Raw genomic sequence first — 22,357 nt, forward strand, 5'->3', positions numbered from 1 at the left:
TCAGGATCCAGCTGAGAAAACACAAGAGTGTTTATTTTGCTTTCTATAGTCTTCTGTGACCCCAAACTGCCAGAAGCTCTTTGATAAGCAAACACCTGTCAGCCACCAGCTGTCCGTGCTGGAGCAGGGTGCGGGTCACCACATGGGTCCGTGCTGCCTCTCAGCACCCAGCACTTTAGCGCCAGCCAGGAAGGCTGCCTTCCAGACCCTTGCACCGCCTGACCGGCTAAGTGAAGGATCACAAGTGGACCGTGGACTCGGAACTCTCAGAGGGCATGGCGGGGTCCAGCAAGTGTCAGCTGGGCTTGTTTCCCCCGTGGCTGAAGCAGTGCTGAGAACACGGGATTAGGATGAACCCAAAGAAGCTGTGTGAAAGGTACTCGGGTCACACGAGCCAATAGAGGTGGCTCCTGTCTCAGCTCACAGGGACGTGGGTGAGACCAGTCTCAGGCAGCACAGTGAGGCTCCTGCTCCCCCAGACCCTTCATCCCCCAGAGAAGGACCTTAGCTTCCGTTTCCAGAACACTGCCCAAGGCCGGGCCCTCAGGGCAGCTACTTAGCCTGCGTTTTTTGCAGTTGCTTTTATCTTTACTATTATTGATTGATAATTGATTATTACTGTAAGTGGCTGTGCTTGTGTTGTTCCTTGTACATTTCAAACCCCTTCCAAGCACATCGTCTGCTGTGACTCTGTAAGCTGACAGGGAGTCCTGGGGAAACTGAGGCACGGAGCAGTGAGCAGTGTCCCAGCTTGCTCCGTGGGCTGGCAGCATGCTGCTTGGTGCCCCGGCTGCTGTGTGCTCGGCACGGGTGGACTGAGAGGTCCCAGGCACCGTGCCCTGCCGACGGCGCTGCACCGGAGAGGACCCGGCAGGGCTGCAGCACAAGGCCTCAGTCACAGGTCTCCACACAGCTGCTGAGGCCGCTGCCAGCAATTTGCCATTTGTCCTCTGGTAAGAACACTAGGAGAGCCACTCCGCAGGTCCCCACGACGACTGAGTGGCGACTGTCTCCTGTGCTGCTGCCACGTCAGCCCCGCCATGGAAACCAGCGAGGCCTGCGTCGTCCTTCCCTGCGGCCACCACTCTGCACCTCATCTGCTTGCGCATCTGTGATTCCCCTTTGCTGATTTTGAAATGCTGCAGCCAAAACTGCACTAAGCAGATGTCAGGAACCTGTTTCCCGCCAGGAGTCAGCACCTTTTCTGTTTTACTGCCTCTGTCCTTTTCTTGCTTATCTGAGGGTCCTTTAAGTGTAAGTGGATCCTAATGCGCCTGCTCAGTTTACCCCCAGATATGCATGGGGTGCAGAATCCACCTCAATGCACTGCCAGATCTGTGTCCCCCAAAGCCCTGGGACAGAGGAGATGATTTGAAATGGTGCCTGGTGAATTGCACCGTGACACCCCATCTTCTTTCCATAGGGTGGGTGTGAATTGCTCCAGAGTCCCTGGGTTGGGGGTGAGTCTGTGTGACTAACACAGTTAGGTCCCTCGTCAAGTTCAAGGTCCATCCGTGTGCACAGCAGTTTGTATCAGGGCAGAGGCAAGGTCTCAGCTCTCCCTTGAACCTCAAGCCCGTTCCTAGGTTTGGAATCTGGGATAGAATAATAACATATTAGCACCTTCCAGATTGTTTATGCAGCCACAGGAGGGAATCAGGCCACCTTTAGGATTGCAGCAAGCTTCCAGGAAGCCACCAAAGGGCAGAGTGACTGGCTCCACATAGCCCCAGGGCTACACAAAGCTTGCTACCTGCAGAGAACAAACTGAAACTGGGGTACCGGCAGGGGACACAGTGTGTTCACAGCCATGGTCGGCACTCGAGCTGCCAAGGGTCCTGCCACGTGGTCCTGCTGCGCTGAGGCTGTCCTGTCCTCGGGCAGGTGCCCTGGCTGCTCTCACACCTGCCTGCTGCTGGGTGGGTCTGGATCTCCACAGAGGAGCGGTGCACAGCAGAGGTCTGGAAAGAGCCGGGGGAGCCAGAACACGTGGCAGGCTGCCCTGTGGATCCTGTTGTGTTCACCTGCCAGATGTGCCCTGCATGGTCACCTGGCTCTGTGACCTGACCACTCTGGGGGATCTGCTGGTGGCTTCAGCACTGGACTGTAAGGGGTGCAGAGGGAAGAGGAAGGAGCTGGCAGAAGATGGGGCGGGCTGAGCCAAACGCCACGGCACAGGTGACCTCCACCAGGCCAGCCGCCTTCTCTGTCCTCAGATTTATCCCTGAATGATGATCCCAACCCACAGGAGGCTCTGTCACACCTTTGCTGGGGCAGGAATCTGCTACTGATGGATTCCTTTTCCTTCTGGTTAAGATCTTGAACCTCCTGGTGTGAAGCCCCTGCACTGCCTGGCCTCCGAGCTGCTCAGGTGTGGTAGGGAGTCTGGTAAGTCAGACTGGTTGGAGGTAAAGCTGTGCATTCTTGGGCGGCCTGAACTCACAGGGCTTCAGTTTCCCTGTCCAGTGATGTTTTATGCCCTGCTCCTGTCAAAGGCGGGGTGAGGGACATACAGCCACCTTTGCCCATGTCAGTGATCTCCGTAGGAAGGAGAAGCTGGCTGTGCTGTTGACGGGTGGACCACAGAGGAGGCAGGAGCTGGTGGGAATGTCACGGCAGAAGACATGTCTCCGAAGAAGGGGCCGAGGAACTCCCAGTGAGAAGGAAGAACTTGACTTGGAACCAGCAGGGTTCTTGGCATGTGCGATGGGAAGGAACTTCAGCGTGTGCTGAAGACATAGGCAGAGTTTACTTAGGAAGGTAGATACACACTCAAGGGAACCGGGACCAATCTCGAGAGAGATGCCTTTGCAGTCCCCAGCAGGGAGTGGGCCCTCTCTAGAGGAGATAGCAGCCACTTGGTGGGGAGTCAGTGTTGGTAGCAGGCTGGTGGGGGTTCGGGAGCCAGGCTGCAGCCGGAGCTTTGCAGTTTTCCCTGGGCTTGTGTGTTGTCCTCACGTCACAAGGCATGAGTCAAGGGCATACCCATCAAGAGTTCCTGAGCACTTTCTGCACCTCAGATGGCCAGGAGCATTTCCTTTGAGACTCAGTGTCTCTCTCTTTTTATCTTAAATCCTTATCTCAGAAAGTGAGGGAAGTAGGGCCCAAGCCAGGGCCTCTGGCATCCCTGCCATGTGGGCTTTCTGCCGTGGATCTTCCTGAGATTCCACAGCACCCCTGGCCTCCACCCACTAGTGCCCGGGCCACTCATGCAGGTGCCAGCCCCTGTCTCCAGGCATTGCCAAATGGCTCGCTGGGGGCAGGTCCCCTTGTGGAAAAGTACTGGGCCAAGGGGGTTGAAGCTAGGCAGGTGTGGCCAGGACTGTGGTCCTGCCCCACGCACTAGGCCTGGGCCAGAAACTGAAATGGCCTGTGTGAGCCCCAGCTTTCCAGAGGCAAGTGCAGCTCATCAGAATTAAGTGGCAGCCATGTTGAGCTTGATTTTTGTTTTAATGGAAATTGCTTGTGTAAATAAAATGCCCCTCCTCAAAGGAAGCCTGTTCTGCCCCTCACACACTCAGAGGGAGACATCATGACTTACTCCAGCCGGCAGATCTTCATTTCCACGCCCAGCTGGAGTGTGGGAGGAGACGAGACTGTACAGGACAGAGGCGCCAGTCCTGGGCAGCGCCCCTGCCCGGTGACCACCTCTGAGGCCCACGTGCACCAGGCAGGGTCATTCCCACCCAGCGCGGGGCACCAGGCAGCAGCCTCTTTCTGCTTCTGGAGAGGGACTCGATTCCTGATGGGAGCTACTGCCCAGGGCAGGAAACGGCCAAGTGACTGGCTGCATTGGGTCCAGGCTTCTCTGACGGCCCCTCTGGGCGCCCACCTGAGCGCCGTGTGAGCACGCCAGCTGCTGCGGCTCCTCCCACCCCGGCCCTCCTGGGAACAGCCGTGGGTCCCCTGCAGAGTGGGGTTCCTGCAGCCACGCTGGGCCCGCCTTGGCTCACACAGACAGGAGCTTCCAGAGGAGGCGCCTGGGCCTGATGGGGAAGAATGAGAACAGCTCCAGGCTGTGTGAGCGAGGGTCTCCCTGTGCCCAGCCCGCCTGGTGTGTCCAGGCTGTGTCCACCTGCCCGCTGCCTCCCGGAGCAGCAGTCCGGCTGTCCCGGTGCTTCCCTCCTCCCTGGCACTTCTTGCTGCCCATCCTTCCTCCTTGCTACCTCAGCATCCTCCAACTCCTCCCCACCAACAAGCTGTCCACCCGAGAACCCATGCACTCAGCTCCCAAACACCCGTGCATCCTTTCCTTAAGCTCGCCATCCCAAGGTCACGGCCTGGGAGGACGGAAGGTGTGCGTCCCGTCGAAGGCTGTCTGTGGGGAGGGCCAGGCAAAGGCACAAGGCACTCTCTGCCACGGTGCAGGGGGTTGGGCACCCTCACACGACGTCCCAGGGTAGGCTCCTGGCAGGCGGATGCACCGGCCACACAGGCCCATGGCCTTGCTGGGCCTCGGTTTGCACAGCGGCCCCCCAGAGCCGCAGGCGGGGCTCCAGGGTAGCCCCAGCTCCCCAGCACAGGCAGGGCACCTGTGCCTTCCTGTAGCGTTCTGCCTGGAGATGAAAGTCCTCCACCCCAGGGCGAAGGACGCTTGGCACATCCCAGCCTTAGGCTTGGGCCTTTGACGTCTATTTTTATGCAGCAGGCAGTTGTCCAGCTGTACCCGGCCGTGTCTGACACTTGTGGTGGGACACTGTGACAACCTGCAGTCCACATCATTATGAGGGCAACTTAAGAACAGACCGGTCACCACTGAGAAGTCCAAATTTGAGAGTCTTTATTAAGCCGGCCACTGACTGTCTCACACAATGCCCAAAAAATGGCTATTGAGAGAACAGCCCCGACCACAGGGTGTAGGGGTTCTTATACCAAAAATCACATCAATCATAAGTGTCTGTTGCTATGATTCCAAATTACAAACTAACATCATGAGATCATCGACAGAGGGGAAGTGGGTCAAAATGACCCTTACCTAGGTACAAACTAAAGAATGGACTAACATCCACACAATCACCATTCACATGGTACATTGTTTAGGAGCAATAGGGATCAAAAGAGAGCAATTTTTCTTTACATAGGAATTGTCACTCTGTATTGTTAAACGTGTCATGCTAAGTAACTGATGGTGGGCACAGAGGTGTGGTGTTCCCCCGGGAGAAGCTTATTTCCTACATAACATGGAGTCTCAGAGCAAAATAGAGTCTGTTTAGTCATTTTCCTTAGAGTCTGGCCTAGAACATTCTCATGGAGTCAGATCTGTCAGCCCATCACACACGTGTGCTTGCACACTGCGCGTGTGCAGAACAGCTCCGAGGCGAAGCCCCAGGGTCTTCTGGACAACTCTCTCGCCCAGGCCTGTGCCTTCTCAGCCCCTGTCTTGCTTCCCTTGCAGAAGCTGTACCGAAAGGAGATCAAGCCGCCCTTCAAACCTGCAGTGGGCCGGCCCGAGGACACCTTCCACTTTGACCCTGAGTTTACCACACGGACGCCCACAGGTGGGTGCAACGGCAGTTCTTCCAGGACAGGATTCTATTCTGACCCCTTAGGACAGAGAACCAGGAGAGAGGTTCCCATGTTCAAGGATACTGCTATCAGTAACTTGGTGTTGGTTCTGTTTGCATTTTGTTTTCTGAGCATAGTGATAAAGGTTTACATGACAGAACCATTTCTCTGCTATTCCCCAGGTAGTGTCCCCTCTGGAGATACCAGGGTGTTCAGTAGACCCCCCTGCTTGTTCTGAGTTGCCAGGCCAGTGGCCACCCTCTCCGGCAGGAGAGACGGAGCAGGTCTCTCTCTAGCTGGAGTGTTTTGTGGGAAGAGGGAGGCTGTCAGTTAAGTCTGTGGGTTTGTGAACTGCACTTATCATTCATGTAAAACCGAAGCCTGTTTGAAAAGTCATGTCACTTCTAGATCTTGGCATAACAGGGGACACATGAATTCCATTTCTTGATGTGTCTGAATGACTTTCGGTGTCTGTCGGCTCCTGGACAGTGGCCCAGTGTGTGCCTCGTAGCTGTGGTGATTGTCTGGTCTGCTGGGCTGTGGCGACAGTGCCTAGTGTGCCTCTTTAGCAGCAGCTGTCTGTCAGTCCTGCAGGCTGGATGCAAGTTCTGGGAGCACCTCCCCTGGCTTGCACACGGCCACCTCCTGGTCTCCTCACCGCCTTTTCTGTGTGTGTGGACACAGACGCGCTCTGCTGCCCCTTTCTCCTAAGGACACCAGTCCTGTTGGGTCAGGATCCGCCCTGTGACCTCATTAACTGTGACTGCTCAGCGAGGCCCATCTCCAGGGGCAGACTGAGGGTCGGGGCTGCAGTGCATGGACCTGGAGCTCCACACTTGGCCAGGACAGCCACGGGCAGGAGCTCTGCGGAGCAGCTCACAGCTCCTCCTCAAGTCGAGCAGCCCAGACACGCAGGCTGGTGATGAGCTGCAGGTCATCATGCTGTCCCTGCCTAGGAACCCGACGTTTCTATGGTGTTAAAAATAAAAAAAAAAAAAAGAAAGAAAGAAACCAAAGAGGCCTGGGGAGTTAGAGCAACATCTTGGCAATGGTGAAAAAAAGAACTATCCTGTATCCTGAAAAATGTATGTTAACAGAAACACAAGAATAAAATTCAAAAACACACAAAAAGGATAATAATGAAACAGTAGATGATCAGCTGAAAGTAGCAAGTAGATCAAGTTAAGCAGAGAATCCACCTAGATCCCTCTGAGTCCAGGCCTCTGGTGAAATCCCAGACTCTGTCCACTGCCAGGTTCAGGGGCAGATGTGAGCCATGTGCAGAGGGAGAGGAGTCTGAGGCCTTCAGAGGGTCTTTTCTTGGGCTTGGGATCGTGGAATCAGCACATCATGAGCCCCGGGAGTCATGAGCAGATTGCTTACTCTGCCTTCTAACTCCACCGAGTCCCCAGGGACACCCAAAGCGACAGTAGCCAGCTGGAGTGACAGTGGCCCTTAGTTTTGGGCCACTGTTGCTGCAGAATTTGATGAGGCTGCTAAGGAGGAAGAATCTTCTGGGGCTGGGATCAACCCTTCTCATGGCTAATTTTTTAACCCAGAAGAGTTTTACTTTTGGCTTCCAAGGTGGGAAAGATGGAGCAGGGTTTGGGGATTCCACCCTGGCTCCGCCACAGGTCACCTTGAGCACATCATGTATTTCTCTTCCTGTGGTTGACCTGAAGGTAAAAGGACAGGCAAGTGATTAGTCCAAGTGGGAGAAGACTTCTGTGAGTCTGTATGGGAAATACCAGATTTGTGCTTCAGGGTAAGAAAATGCTAATGCAGTCAACTCTGAATTATTCATGTGCGTGCCTCTTGTATTATTCATGAAGAATTTAAACTCCAACACAGTCGGCCAGTGTGGCCATAGCCTCATTAGCCCTTTATGTACATAAAAATTCAATTTTATTTTAATATTAACCTAAGGAAAACATAATTAGACACAGTGCATTCCAACACGATCCAGAATTGGCTTTTTATTCCTTACTATTTCTAATTCTTCATTCAGTTTCACTTAAACTTAAATTATGGTGCCACACAGTTTGCCCTTGAGGTAGGCAGTGATTGAGCACTACAGATGCACGAATGTCACTCTGATTTCTGTAAAATGGTGGATTTCTGATGAACGCGGAGTGACATCAGGCTCACAGCAGCCATGTTTTTGAACAAATCTTACAGAGCTTAGAAAAAGCAGACCACGGGAACTGGCCCTTTCACACCCCTGCCTTGTGGAGGCCAGAGCCGCTTTGTCCAGATGTCCTTGAAGGGCAGCGTGTCGCCTGCCCCGCGGGAGCAGAGCCCTGGGGCTGTGAAAGGTGCTGGCTCTCCAGCTGCTTCCCTGCAGAGGCGCCGTGGCCATGGCAGCCTGTCCACTGGCAGTCCCGCCTGGGGTGTTGGCAGCGTTGGCTAAGCCTGTGGCGGGCAGGGTGGAGGGCCATGTTCATGTTTGGTAAACTGAGGAGGCAGCGGGCCAAAGGCAAGTCAGTTACGGTCTTGACGTTTTTGTTCAGACATGATTGCCACTTAAAAGTCAAACTGTTGCCCCCGCCCCAAACTGAAGCAGCTTCCTGGGGCTCCAGGCATTTCTCATTCTGTCCCACCCTCCACACGGAAGGCATTTCTCATTCTGTCCCACCCTCCACGCGGATGACACCCATACATGTGCACAGTCCTTGTCCCGAACTCACAGCTCTTGTGAACCTGAACTCTGCTGTCGTTCACCCGCAGACTCTCCTGGTGTGCCCCCAAGTGCCAATGCTCACCACCTGTTTCGAGGATTCAGCTTTGTGGCCTCCAGCCTGGGCCCAGAGCCCTCCCAGCAGGACCTCCACAAGGCCCCCGTTCACCCCATCGTGCAGGTAACTCCATCACCCCGGGGGGTCAGCAGTGAGGGGAGCTCAGCTGATGCCTGGCTCTGGTGACTCCCGTGGACTGGGCCACCCTGGGGTGCTGAGTGCTGAGGGGAGGTGGTGTTGACACCTGTCTCCCGACACTTCCATGGTTACTGAGCCTGCCATGAGATCCCCGTGGAGGTCCAAGCCGTTGATTTTGTGCCTGTCTCACAAGCATCTTCCAGAGGAAGGAAAGGTCCTGAGAAGAACGCCACTGCGGGTCTGTGCAGGGCCTCCAGTCAGCTCTGGGCACCTGCTCCCTGTGGTGCCGAGCTGCAACCCAGAGCAGTGTGAATAGCTAGATCAAGCAGGAAATGGCCCGTCCCCACTCCTGCCTTGCTGCGGCCGAGGCAGCTTGACCAGCTGTCCTTGTAAGGGCAAGTGCGTCACCCGCCCCACACAGGCAGAGCCGTGCCATGTCTTTGGGAGGATGATGAAAGATGGCATTTTTATAGAGTTTTCCACCACATAAATGTAACCAGAATTCAGAGACTTCTAAAAAAGAATAGAATTAGCTTATTTAAGAATTTGCTTATTCAGGGCAAAGTGGACGGCATTGGATCCCACGGTATTCTCTTTTGGCCTTGGGGAGAGCGGGGGCATGTGTGAGATGGACGCTTGACGTGACTGTTTTGGGGCTGCAGGTCTTGGAGGAGAGGCGCTGGGTGGGGCTGCCTGTGAGGTCAGAACAGGTATGACCCCGAGGCCGCAGCCTCAGCTTCCAGCCACATGCCCATATCTGCAAACACGTCTCCCTTTCTGCTTCTAGATGCTCATTTTCTCAGATCTTCAGGACAAATGTCTGGTCAGTGGACATGGAATAATCTGGTGTCCATGTATTAAGTAAGGCCCAAGGAATCAGGGAAGTTGGAATTCAGATCTAGAACTTTCACTGTAGTTCCGTGCTGGGGCAGATCACTGCTTTTCCTTGGGCCGCTTCCTGCAGTTCCGGCGTGTGCCTGGGTTCTGGTGCAGGCTGCGGTGCTTCCACGCAGAGCGCTAATGCGCTCTCGTCTTGCCTCTGCAGCAGTTACACGGAAACAGCATCCGCTTCACCGATGGCTATGAGATCAAGGAGGACATCGGGGTGGGCTCCTACTCCGTGTGCAAGCGGTGCGTGCATAAAGCCACTGACACAGAGTACGCGGTGAAGGTAAGGCTGGTGCAGAGCTGGGCAGGGCCTGGCGGAACTGGGGAACCTGGGCACAGGCCCTGTTTGTGATTGGTTCTAAGGTCCAACGCACTGCAGTTCCCGTCACTTTGACGTGGGATCATGAATATATTCAGTTATATGCAACACATGGCAACTGGCCACTCTTGGTAGCTTTGGATAATACAAGTCAAGAGCAACCCCTTTGAGCACCCTATATATCACAGAATTAGAGTTAGGTTAAGGGAGGAAGGAAAGAAGAGATGGCAAGAGAAAGGAAACGTGGACGAAGATGCAACCACCAAACAATCCAAGCGACCAATGGAAGCACAGACTGACAGCCACAGCCCGGCAAGCGGAGAGCTAGCGCTCTGCTCCAGACCATCGAGAACAGGGCACAGTAACAAATCGCATGGCCTGTCCTCCAGTTGGGCAACCTCTACATAGTGACAATAAGTCCCTGTAATTGTTTCTAGATTCAGTGTTTCATCTTAGAATCCAAAATGCCCATTTCTACAGTTTTCTGGTTGGTAAAATGTGAATCAAATCTAAAGCTTCCTGCTAAAATCTGAACCAACCATGGATAAAAAGTGAATATGGCAATGGTCTCTGTAAGATCCAGACTCTCTAAACCCACCGTTTCCCCTTAAGGCTCTCGAGGGACAAGGTTCAAGCCTGTGCTGCCGTGACTGGCACTTTCCTGGCTCCTTCCTGCTCTGGCGCTGTGGTACTGCCCAGCTCTGCAAAGAGCACCGGGGCGAAACAGCCGCCAGTACAGCAGGAAAGCGGCAGAAGTGGCTCAGCCCCCCGTTCCTCCTCCGCTCTGGGACAACCTGACCGCCCCTCTTGCCCGCAGCTCCACTGCTGTTTGGTGAAAACCAAGGTTTGGCAAAGGCACTTCCTCGGGGTAGCACGCCTATTCCCTGGGGACTCCTGCCCCGTGCTTCGACTGAAAATGCTCAGCCCAGGTGGAAAAGACGCCAGCCAGAACATCTCAGGAAGCTGAGCGCACGGAGGAGAGTTTGAAGGAAGGAGCTGTGTCAGGATCAGATTCCCTGGGAAGCATCTCACGGCAGGGAGGGGCTGTCCCAAAAGAGCAGCCGGCTCGAGTCCTGGAGAGGTCCCTCCACAGCTCAGGCACTGGGCCTGGTACTCCTGGGGCCTGGATCCCTGGGGAGTCTCATTTTTCCTGCCCTCCACCTGACCCCTGGGGAGCTCACGGGAGAATGTGGACGTCGCCTGCCCAGGCACATGCAGTTCTGGCCCAGGAGACCTTGGTTCCACTGTAGGCAGGAGAATTTCACTTATGCTTTGAAGTGCATTTCCCATATGCTTTGTGAGCGTACATGGGCTTAGAATTTTCTGTGTGGGTTGTTTGTGGTAGAAATTCAGATTGTGTGCGGGTGAGCAGCAGCTGTCCTAGAAACAGTCGCCCTTGCCAGTGGCGCGGGGAAATGCCCACTGCCACAGCTCCGCAGCACCGAGCGGCCAGCCTCACACTGTGCCTGCAGAGAAGCCCCATTGTCAAGGGCAGCGGTGTTTCTGCCGACATTCCCACATCCGACTCTCACGCAAGGGCTGTCTGAAGCCAGCTTTGTTCAAGTGTGTCTGACTCTGTCCCAGGATCACGTTGAGCCCGTCCCCGTGGAATCTGTGATGACCTTGCTTCCCCTTGCTCCCTGAGAGCAACTGATGTGGACGAAACAGCCAGGCCTTCCTGTTTCCTTTTTGCAAGTCTTGAAGCTCCCTGGACCTCTTCAGCTGGCGGACATGAAGGGATTTCCCACATTCTTTCTGACATTTGGTGGGTCACAGTCTGTCTGCAGGAAGCTTAAATGAGCCTGTGCAGGAGGGAACAGGACTGTGGAGAAACCCAGGGCTCTGGGCAGAGTGCAGAACAGAGCCGCTGTCTCCGGACCCAGAGCTGTCTCAGGATCCAGAAGCACGTTTGCGCTGCACTCCACAGTGGCAACACTCCGCTTATCTAAGGTTCCTTGGGCCTCCTTCAGAGATGACAGAGCTGGCCGTGTTGTGGCAAAAGTGCCTCTTTGTCACCAAACTGCTTTAGCAGACTTCAGGTGACTCTTGTGTCTCATTTCAAAAATTTTCAGGTAGAAAGTAATGGAAATATTTTTAGCTTTTTTCCACATCAGCCAACTGGTCCATGAGTAGCTTAGAGTGCTTTTCGATGCATTTCCTACTGTCACACAGGAGGGACACAGCAGGCAGCTGCTTGGCATGCAGTTTGGATCTCGTTCAGCAAAAATCCTGAGGCTGAGTCACTTGAAGTCACCACTCTCAGTTGCCACGGGAATGTGTCACACATTCAGCCATCCAAATTCCTTCATGGCTCTTCACTGGGAGGAAGAACCCAGTCGGGCCACGGGGACATCCTCATCCACACATGCGACTCAGAAGCGTCCTGAGTGAGGGGGAGGAAGGAGGACGCAGCAAGCGCAGCTGAGCAGGGAGCACTGTGACCAGCAGTCGTCACTGGGGTGATTCTGCCGCCCAGGGGACACTGGCCATGTGGGAGGCAGCTTGGTCTTCACAGCAGGGACAGCCGATGGCACTAGCATGGATGTGTTCAGGCCAGGGATGCTGCTAAGTCCCCTGCACCACATGGGACACCGCCTCTCCCTGAATTATTCAGCCCATGGTGTGGACAATGGCACGTTGAGAAGCCCAGCCCCGGCCTCCTGGGCAGGAAGCTCAGATGGGCAGAATCCAGGAGGCCCTTGTGGAGATGAGGTGACAGCAGTGACTCAGCATGGACGCTCAGGGTGGAGGTAGGCCACTGGTCACTTCTGCCAAGGTCTCGCCCTACGCAGGCGTGTTCCGGGTCAGAGCAGAGCTCCTGTTCTTGGATGCCATCGCTCTGTGTGATCACCTCTCTATTTCACAGGTTCTTCATTTCACCCCATAGTTACTGTCACCTTATAAACTACTCTTAAGGTCATATTGAAACCAGTTGACCAAAATGTCCCTAGTCACCAAGATCACTGGTTCTGCCTGTATTTTCAGCTGCATTTTTAAGCCAAGTCCTGCTGTCTGCAGCACCATGCTGGGGCTTCGGTGAGTGGTAGCTGGGACTGGTTCTGAAGGAGTCGTCACTCGCCATCACTTACACAGACCGTTGGCATTTGCCCAGTGTACCGCAGGGACTCAATTAACGACGGCTGAATGGAAACCTGAATTCTCAGGCTTGGTCCCTCCATGTGCACTTGGACAAACGCAAGACCATCTGGGTCTTCCCAGATGGGAAGTCTGGCTCAGGTGGAAAGGGCAGGGTGGGTACCCTCTTCCTCCCACAAGCCAGCTCAGGTTTGGCTGGGCGCCAGCGCTCCTCCAGCACACCAGCCCGTACTCGGGCAGTGGGGGAAGCCATCGCGTGCCCCAGCACCACCTCCACCTTTTGTCAGCTGCATCTTAGCTGCACAATGAGCCCTGTGACCTGTGAGCCGGAGCCACTGTGTGGTGACGGGCAGCTGAGGAGTCTGTGCAAGGCGTCCGCCTGCCTTTGTTTCCAGGACCAGGAGGCTGGCGCACAGGACTGAACTAGCGTGGCAGAGCTGCGTGCTCGTCGGAGCACAGGGAGCCTTCCTGTACACGCCGAGTGTTCGAGGTCGCTGTGGCTGAGTGGGACTGCAGGAGGGGAAGGGCGTATTTGAGAGGAAAACGGTTGGTTTGTGTATGCCATCAAGGGTGCCGGACTCACTTTGCAATACAAAGTGAAATACAGAGAGGGAGTTCTGTATTTTTTTGCTCTCGGGTCTCTGTGGCCTGACATAATCACGCTCATGTTCTAGACAGTCTGTTTTGCACAAGTGGAAGGATTCCTGACCACATAGTAGAAGCAGAAACTCAGAGGACTGTATAAGTGTGTGTGCACAGATCAGAGCTCATCTGCTGCAGAAGCCTTGACAAACTCCCGGCTTCTCCCAGCACAGTACGGTCGCCCTTGAGATGGCTCTCAACCAGTGCTCACTCACCGGCCATGGAGCTAGCTTAATAAGCCAGGGCCCACCCCAGCAACCGGTGCCTCTTTTGCAAACCACCACGTCAGCAAATGAAGGAGCAGAGCAATAGGAGGCAGAGTCCCCAGGCCGACCTGAGACTGCACTGCCCAGGCCATCACAGTGCTCTCCTGCGCGGGCACTTAGTCCCTGTGTGTCCCATGATTACCCCTGGAGAGCAGAGACCCGCCCAGGTGACTACTACGGAGGGCGCATGCTGGTGAGTGGGCAGCCAGGCCTTCCCTGCGTTGCTCTACGTGCTTGCTCAGCCTCTGCATGGCTCTGCCTCCCCTTAGGGTTAAGGAGCCCACATTCTGTCCTGCTGGGTCTTTGGGGCACTGTGTGAGGCCCAAGTCAAGAAAGACAGAGTGGGTTGTGATGACGAGGTGGGGCGGCAGCAGGCAGCCTCAGAATCAAGGCGAAGCTCCAGCCTGCGCCTGCAGGAAGAGCTAGCTGTTCAAGGGGCTGGGCGTCCAGGCCCCAGGCCCCCATGTCACTGGCAGCCGTGGAGCACACACAGCAGACAGCCAGGTGTCCTTCCCAGGAGTCCCCTGTGCTTCCACGGCCAGCTCTGCATGCTGCTGTCCGTGCTCCACATGTGGTCAGGTGGATCATTAAGGCAGGGGTTGGGGCTCGGCCTTCCTCTGCCCAAGCCCCGCCCCCCATGGTCCCATCCCTCAGCAAGGATCCAGTCTGGCTGCAGCCTGTGGGACCCTTGTGTCCATCCCGTCCCTCTGCTGTCCCACACTCCTCTCACTGGACTAACCCCAGGCTGCTCAGCGCACACACATCTCCTCCTGTCCCTGCACCTAGAACTCTGCTCTCACTCCTGCTTCCCGTGTCTCCACACGGGGGTTAGGAAACCCTTCCCCAGAAGGATGGTCCCTGCCATCTCCTGCTGGACCCCATCTGTCCTCAAGGTGCTGTTGCCCCACCTGCGTTGTTCTCATCCACGGCCCCCCAGGTGTCAGATCCAGGGGCCAGCAGCTCAAGAAGGATGGGCACCTGGTAGGACAAACAACTTCAGAGACAGACGAAGAGGCTTCTTGTCCTCCTCTGATGTCAATGAGAAGTGCTAACTAAGAAGGAATGAATAGAAGCTTTACTTCAAATTTGTATTTTTTAATCAGGATTTACGATTAAATTGCTCAACAGAGCAATTCTTGCCTATGGATTGTGTGGACGTTGTGTAGATTCCTACATTCAAGAGTCAGTTGCCTGTTGTTGTTGACGTCCATTTTTTGATTGGACATTATGATTTACAGCAGAAGCTGTGGCAGGTCCCAGGTGGTACACAAACCTACTCTCAGAAGACTCGAGTCCAGCATGTAGGAGTGAAGCCTAAAACAATGGCATGTAAGACTCAGAAATGGAATGATGTTGCCATTCTAGCCTCTTCTTTTGGCACATTTTACCTTCAAACCTGCGCTCCTGGGCACAGGTGTGCAGCTGCCTTCTCACTGACAGCCCCGCTCCCTGGCTCTCCTGAGGCTCGCTGGGAGCAGCCCCGCACCGCCTGCTCAGCGCACGTTTGTGTCATGTCCTGCAAGGCCCTCGCCTGCTTGGGCAATAGAGTTGAATAAAGATCGATCCTGACCACTGTGGCGGCCTGTGTGCCCCAGTTCTTCATCACAGGGGCGGGCGTGGCCGCCAGCACAGGGCCGAGCTGGCTCGCCCTCCCCCGAGGGGTGGCGCTGCTCATTCACAGCAGGCTGTAAACAGCGTTCACGTGTCCGTGCGCATTCTCATCCTGCCTATGTAATTTGTCAACCAAAAAAGAAATGGGATTAAGACAGATGCTTAGCCTGAATAGAGCTTATTTTTAGGACTGATTGGCATGGAAATTTTAATTTTTTTTTCCAACCAGGAAAGCACTGGGCTCTTTTTCTGTCATTTGTTTAAATTAATTTTACAGGAGGAAGTGTCCGTCAGATTTCTCAAGTAGTTACAGGCTCTGCTGCCTCACTTCCAATCTGACCTGGAACCTTCTGGCAGGTCGGAGAGCACCTGCCCCAGGAGGGCCCTGCTGCACAGCTCATTCACCCTGAGTCCGTCCCGCGGGCCCCAGGACCCAGTGATGGGGACAGAGAGACAGGAGGCGGAGGGGAGCAGACCGCAGGAGGGAAGCAGGTCCAGTGCCTCGTGGTGGCGTCTCCTCGGCTCCCTCCTGGGCCACCAGGAAGGGCGTGGCACTGCACAGTCCTCCCACCTGGATACACCGTGTGCCTGCCATCCGTCACGCCAGCCACAGCTGAAGGGTTTTTAAGGGAGGTGGGGACAGTGTGCTGTGCGGGACACGTACCTGTCACAGGCCGGCACCCCTGGCAGTGTTGCATCCTGGGGTGGGGCGCGTGTTCTGTGCAACAGATGGAAGAGGAAGGAGTTCGGGGTCTTCCCACCGCCCCGGCAGAGCGCCCCTGAAGAGGCAAGGCCTTGTCCGGAGCACGCCCACCAGGACCCTCCCAGGCTTCGTCATTCGTCAACGGAACAGGATCATTCCAGAACAAGGATTCAGTCCACCACAGCTGTCCCTGGACAGTTCCCTCCCTGGCACTCCAAGCCCGGCTGCCCAGCGGTCACCTCGTTCTGCTTTCCTCGTGGGGCTTCTCCTTCACACTCTGGTTACGATCTTGACCTGGAGTGTCCCCAGGCTCGTATGTGGAAGGCTCAGTCCCCAGGGCAGCAGTTCAGAGGTGGGCATTTGGGAAGTGATTGACCTCACTGGAGGACTGAGCCATTGAGCGTCATAGCCAGCAGGATTTTAGGTAGTAGTGAGACTTCAGGAGGTGGGGTGCCTTGTCCCTGGCATGCCTGTCTCTGCTTCCTCTTCACCATGTCACCGCGAGCTGAGCAGCTCTGCTCTGCACCCCTTCCCCACCGTGTGCTGCCTCGCCCTGGCCCAGAGCCAGGCAGCCGGCCCAGCACCCACTGACGCTCCTGACGCCATGAGCCACGGGACTCTCCTCCAGGTGCTGTTCTCGGAATTTGCCACTGCCACAAAGAGCTGCCAAACACATCCTCAAGTAGTTTGCCCTTCCTGCAAACATAAAAATAAAACTGAAGCAAAACCATTTCCAGATGAAGAATTAGAGACAGAAGGACACCCCACTCTTGTGACAGCACCAGGACCAAACCTGGTCTGGACAGATCTGGTCTCTGAGCAGTCAGCAGACCGAGTGGGACTGGAACTAATTCAGGTGAGGGGAGGTGGAAAGCTGGAGGCGTGTGAGAGCCTGCTCCGGACACAGCTGCGTGTGGCACGTCCCTTCCAGCCAGGTTCTCCGTTCCCCACCTGCTCTCCTCACTGCCCTGTGCCTAAGAGCCACACCCACAGCGTGGTGGCCTTGCCTCTGGCCTCCAGCATTATGCATCGGCAGACAGACACTGCAGGAACAGGGGAACATGGAGCTCTCCACCCCCGCAGCCTCTCTGGTCCCTACAGGCCTTGGGGCAGTGGCTCTCCGTTGCCCATCCCAGGAGCTGTGTGTCCCTTGCCAGCTCCCTGAAACTCCACCATACTCTATCTCATCCCTCAGCAAAACCTCCACAGACCCCCTTTTTGCGTGACATCTAATTTTTTTCTGAGGCCTTTAACCAAAACACCTTCTATCCCTGACCTTATGTGAGCATCACCCTTCGGTGTGACTTTGGCTTGAAGGGAAAATCAGATAAAAACCAAAAGTGATGTTTTGAGGCACAAGCGTGACAGGTCACGGACTCTTGGTCCCCTCCTGAGATCCTAAGGATGATTATATTTGTCACTGTCATGAGAATGACTCACTTGTATCACGGCTTTCTGTGTGCCAGCTGGGGTACAAAGACAAACACATGTCGGTTTAATCTTAAGGGGAGCTCCCAGAGATTCCCACAACAAACTGAGACTTGCGGAAGTCTGGGTGCCCACCAAGACCCCAGTGGTGTAGACAGTGAAGCCAGGACTTGGTGCACGCCAGGCTTGCCCCAGGACCACAAGCCCCTGCTCCACATGGCCTCCAGGGAAGGACAGACTTTTCTCCCCTGCAGCCTCCATGGGAGCCCACGCGCGAGGCCAGGCGCCAGCAAGCAGAGTAGCCAACGCTGAGCCGCATGCCACTGTGGTGGTGTCACCTCCAGCTGCACACCCTCCTCCACAGGGCAGGTGAGACCTTCACCAAGGACAGCTGCTCCCCTTCCAGAAGGAGCGACAGAACCCTGGGACCCTTCAGTGCCTGCTACCCACAGTGCTCCTGCCCCACCACCTGGACCCAGCAACCTCCCTTATTTTCTTCATTCCCCCCAGTCCCCGAGAACAGCTCAGCGAACACTGTTGGTTGCCTTCCGAGGTGCTTCGGGGGTTCCACCAGATAGATTACTTTAGAAGGCTGAGTATGACTTTTAAGATGAAACGAGGAAGCAATGCACATGCTCACGTGTATCAGATCACAACAAATTAGTGCCAGGGTTGCTCCTACGTGTCAGAGTTCAGTGTGGCTTGCATTTGCACATGCACATTCACTTCTTTTACAATCTTAAAATATTTTTCAAATGCCATTGAGATCTTAAAAGTCTTTAGAAACCCACTGTTTACAAATACTCTCACTATAAATCAATTTTTGTGACTTACAACTAAAGAACACATAATAAAATAGATACCAGGTGAACACACAAGTCAATCGCGTGTAATCTTGAGTGGATGTGTCTGTTGACATTCCGCCCCCATTTTTAAAACAAGTGACAGCTAGGATGCACCTGCACTGTGTCTGCCCTTCTCTTTGCTCTTCTCGACCAGTGTCCCTGACTGTGGAGAAACACCTTCCTCTTTCTTGTTCATTCTGCATCCTGTTCCTTTACGAGGGGACCAAACAGACTTCTGCTCAGAGTATGCCACTTCATCATGGAACTGTCTTTGGAAACAATGACATGAATGTATCTTAACCTTCTCAGGTTCCAAAGACAGACCCCAGCCCAGGGGCTTGGGATGCCCACAGGGGGTCTCTTGGAGGAGTTCAGGAGCCACTTGGCCACACCCCTTCCCAGGGGTGCAAAGACAGCTTGTTAGGAGCCTCTGCCCGTGAAGCGCTCTGTATAAGTGTCCACCTCAGAAGTACAAGTCGTCCCAGTGCCCCAGCCAGAACTCGAGCGGAGTCTGATGTAGCTGGGCTGAGGGATCTTGTGTCGGGGACAGGAGCCTGGCCGCTCTGCCTGTTCCACAGTTTGGCTCTCAGGACTTGCGCAGCTTGGGTCCTGAGTGGTCAGGGCCGGCGTGGGCACTGCAGCCTCTTCATGAGTGAGGCGGGCGTGTCAGCCTGCCAGAGAAAGCCGAGGGCCAGCCCAGCACGGCATTCATCTCCAGTGAGGAGACCAGGCTGCGTGCAGAGCCTCACTCGGCATCCTCAGGGTGGAAGAAGCCAAAGCGAGCACCACGGGACGGTGGTGGCAGAACCGCTTCCTCCGTGAGCAAGGACGGCGCATGGGGAGGTGACTCCTGCCGCGGGCTTCTCATGAGTGGGCCCCTCCCCCGCGGGCTTCTCATGAGTGGGCCCCTCCCCCGGCCCCCACACAGAAGGGGCCGGCAAGGGAGAGGAGGGCGTGAGAGCTGTGCCTGTCCCGGGCCCATGGGGACCTCCTGTTCCGAGGCAGGCTTGATTCTCGACAGTGGCCAGGCAAAGCCATCAGTTTTCCTGGGGCAAAGCAATTTTATCAGCTTTCCCAAGACATGGGGTGTGACTGCTGGGCAGCAGAGGCCCTGAGATGAGAAAGGTCTTCTCCGTGTCTCAGCCCCAGGGTGCACCCAGCATCTCGGAGAGCCTCGCACGCACTTCACCTTATTTCGTTTCTGGTGGGAGCTCACAGAACGAGGCCGAGCTGCCTGTGGCTGGGGGCTCTGCCAGCTCAGGCTGGTGGTGGAGACCCAGGTTCTGTGGCTTGGGGCCTGCGTAGCCCCACGGCCGCCCTTTCTACCCAGCCTGATGATTCCTGAGGTCTGAAGGCTCGCACATTTCTTTTTAAGCATAACTCTTATGCTTCCTGGGATAGAAATGACTGGCCCTGGACTTTGGGTGATCTTGGTGGTGTGAGGAGGAGAGGCAGTGCGGGGAGGCCAGATGGATCCAGTCCTGATCCAGACCCCAGTCTGAAAGGGTCCTGCCGCAGACCTCTCACTGCCACACACTGTGTTTGTTCCAGATCATCGATAAGAGCAAAAGAGACCCCTCAGAAGAGATCGAGATCCTCCTGCGGTATGGCCAGCACCCGAACATCATCACCCTCAAAGACGTGAGTGGCCTCTGCTCTTCCTTTCTTCAGCTGATACAAAAGCCCCCTTTGCTCAGGGAAGGTCCACAGGTCTCCAGAGCTCACTGGGCCCAGAGCTGTCCCTCCCCGGCATCTCTAAGCACTCTGTGACTGGTCACCCTGACTCGCTGAACCTGCTTGCACCTCCTGAGAGTAGCTCCCACTCCTTCCAAACCACATGATGTGCGCGTAACAGAGATGATGGCTGCGAGAACCCAACCCCGGGCCTGCGGTCTGTCCTCGTGTCTCACTGCGACGGGAAGGGGAGGAGGCCCGGGCATGGGTGGCCAGGTCCACAGCCAGGCTCTGACGGGCTTCTCCCAGCTTCTCTGGCTCCCTCCGTGAGGCGGTTCCTGGTCCTTTTCCCTGGCCAGCAGGGAGAGAGCAGGAACTGGCCACCTGGAGCCAGTCAGAAACCCCAGGAAGGCCCATGGCATGCAGGACCTGCTTGCTCTGTCACTCCTGGAAGGAAAGCATGGCTCCCACAAGCCTACCTGCCGACACCTGGCCTGGCTGCTGCAGTGAGGGGCAGGGGTGTCACAGGGCTGCTTGGGGACGCAGGCCCCAGCACTCGGCCTTGCAGTGCTGTGCCGCAGTCACACTCTCTGTGTCTGCCTCAAGGGCAGCAGCGTCACTGGAGGGTCCGCCTCAGCCAAACCCGTCTGTCCCAGGTGCACCCACCGCCTCGCTTGCTCCCACCCCAGCTGGCGGTCAGGTTTCAGGTTGTTTTTTCCCCGAGACCCGCCTGGCCTGGCTGGACACAGGCCACAGCCTGTGCCCCCAGCTTGTCTCCTCTGCCCACATCACCAGGGCTGCCCTCCCTGGGCTGGCTGTGAAAGAGTGATGGCCAGGCCATGGGCCTCTGTGCCCCTCCTCTGACCCCCAGGTCTATGACGACGGCAAGTGCGTGTACCTGGTGATGGAGCTGATGCGCGGCGGGGAGCTCCTGGACCGCATCCTCCGGCAGCGGTTCTTCTCGGAGCGGGAGGCCAGTGACGTGCTGTGCACCATCGCCAAGACCATGGACTACCTGCACTCCCAGGGGGTAAGGCCACAGGGCCTCTGGAGGGAGCTGGAGCCACCGGGAGTCCTAGCTGCCAGGCGAGGCTGTCCCTGAGCTCCTTGCAGGCCACTGCCCACCTCCTGTCTGTGCCTCCACCAGGGCGTAGAGAGGAAGTGCCCTTTTCCCTCCGTCCACGTGAGGTTCATTGGTGGAGGGCATGTAAAATAGGCTGATGGAAGGCAGGTGAGCAAGAGAGAAGCAGGCATTTACTCAGGGCAGCAACTGGGCAGGTGGCCTGCCTTGGGGACTAGTGGAAGACGAGGACCGGTTAGCACTGTCTTTTCTGTCCCAGGCTGATGAGGTCTAGGTTGGGGTTTTTGAGGTGGTATATTCTGCCACCTTTCAAGGGTCTAAAATCATTTGTACCCCTAGTGTAACCAGGAGTTGAGTTAATAAATTAAATCTACTTCCAACGATCTTAGAAAAAACAAAAAGTTCTATGACCTTGATAAAAAGAAGTGTAGACTTTTTCTGACTTGCAGTACATAAAGCCGAATTCATTACGATGCAGAGGGACCCTCCGGCAGATGGCAGTGCAGCTGGCCTTCAGGTGGCCCCGCACGAGCCAGGTGGAGGGAGGCTCTGCAAGTCCAGACCATGGCCTTTGCACAGACAAGGAGACCACGGCACAGGAAGGCTAAGGTCCCCACCCCTGGTCACAGGCTGGCTGCAGGCCATGCCCCAGCCTCCCAGGGAGGCAGCCCGATACACCACCCTCCACGCCCGCCTCCACCCTGCATCTCCTTCCTTCCCAGCGTTTCTCATGATGCAGGCGGTTCTGACGTGGCCAGCTGTGTCTGCAAGGTCTAAACTTTCAAAACCTATTCATCTCTGAACTCATCCCAGCTACTGGGGAGCTTCAGACCGAAGGATGACAAGCTCAAGACCAGCCTGGGAGACTTAGTGAGATGCTGTCTCAAAATAAAATTTCAAAGGGGCTGGGAATGTGGCTCAGTGGCAGAGCACTTGTCTAGCATGCAGGAGACCCTGGGCTCAATCACCAGCACCATTAAAAAAAAAAAAAAAGAAAAGAAAAGAAAAGAAAGTAGTCCTCTCTGAACAAGATAATATTCTCCCAGGACCAGCACCACACAGTGGGTCCTTTTCACATGTCGTTTTTGCGTGGTCTGGAGGTGTTAAGCATGATTTCCCCAACAGTCAGACTCCAGAGGCAGCCTCTTTGGCTGAGGGTTTTGCAGATGCTCTTCTGTTTCATAAAACCACAATCTCACTCCCTTGCCCTTGGGAGTCTGTGAACCCAGCTTGATGGCCAGACTGTGTCCCTTTAATTTCCCTCATGGGTCTTCTCCGTGGGACAATTGGGACATTCAGGCCCAAGCGAGGAAGGCACACACCAAGTCCTCACAGTGGTCCTCTGTCTCCTTAGAAGACTTCGCTTTGTGCCCTAAACAGCTGCTCTGCTTTGAAGTAGGGCAACACTGCCGCTGGGCCGCGTCAC

The 22,357-nt window shown here is 55.5% G+C and overlaps 1 protein-coding gene across 3 annotated transcripts in view; it reads left to right on the forward strand.

Moving 5' to 3' along the window:
- Rps6ka2 (ribosomal protein S6 kinase A2) overlaps positions 1-22,357 on the forward strand; it is a 240,409-nt gene that overhangs the window by 208,684 nt on the left and 9,368 nt on the right. For all 3 annotated transcript variants that reach the window (XM_047557790.1, XM_047557791.1, XM_047557789.1), the window contains 5 exons: positions 5,396-5,498; positions 8,233-8,363; positions 9,424-9,549; positions 19,728-19,817; positions 20,722-20,880. In XM_047557790.1, the coding sequence (XP_047413746.1) occupies positions 5,396-5,498; positions 8,233-8,363; positions 9,424-9,549; positions 19,728-19,817; positions 20,722-20,880 (609 nt within the window). The remainder of the gene's footprint in view (positions 1-5,395; positions 5,499-8,232; positions 8,364-9,423; positions 9,550-19,727; positions 19,818-20,721; positions 20,881-22,357) is intronic.

The sequence above is a fragment of the Sciurus carolinensis genome, chromosome 7 (assembly GCF_902686445.1).
Source record: "Sciurus carolinensis chromosome 7, mSciCar1.2, whole genome shotgun sequence".
Classification (NCBI taxonomy): domain Eukaryota; kingdom Metazoa; phylum Chordata; class Mammalia; order Rodentia; family Sciuridae; genus Sciurus; species Sciurus carolinensis.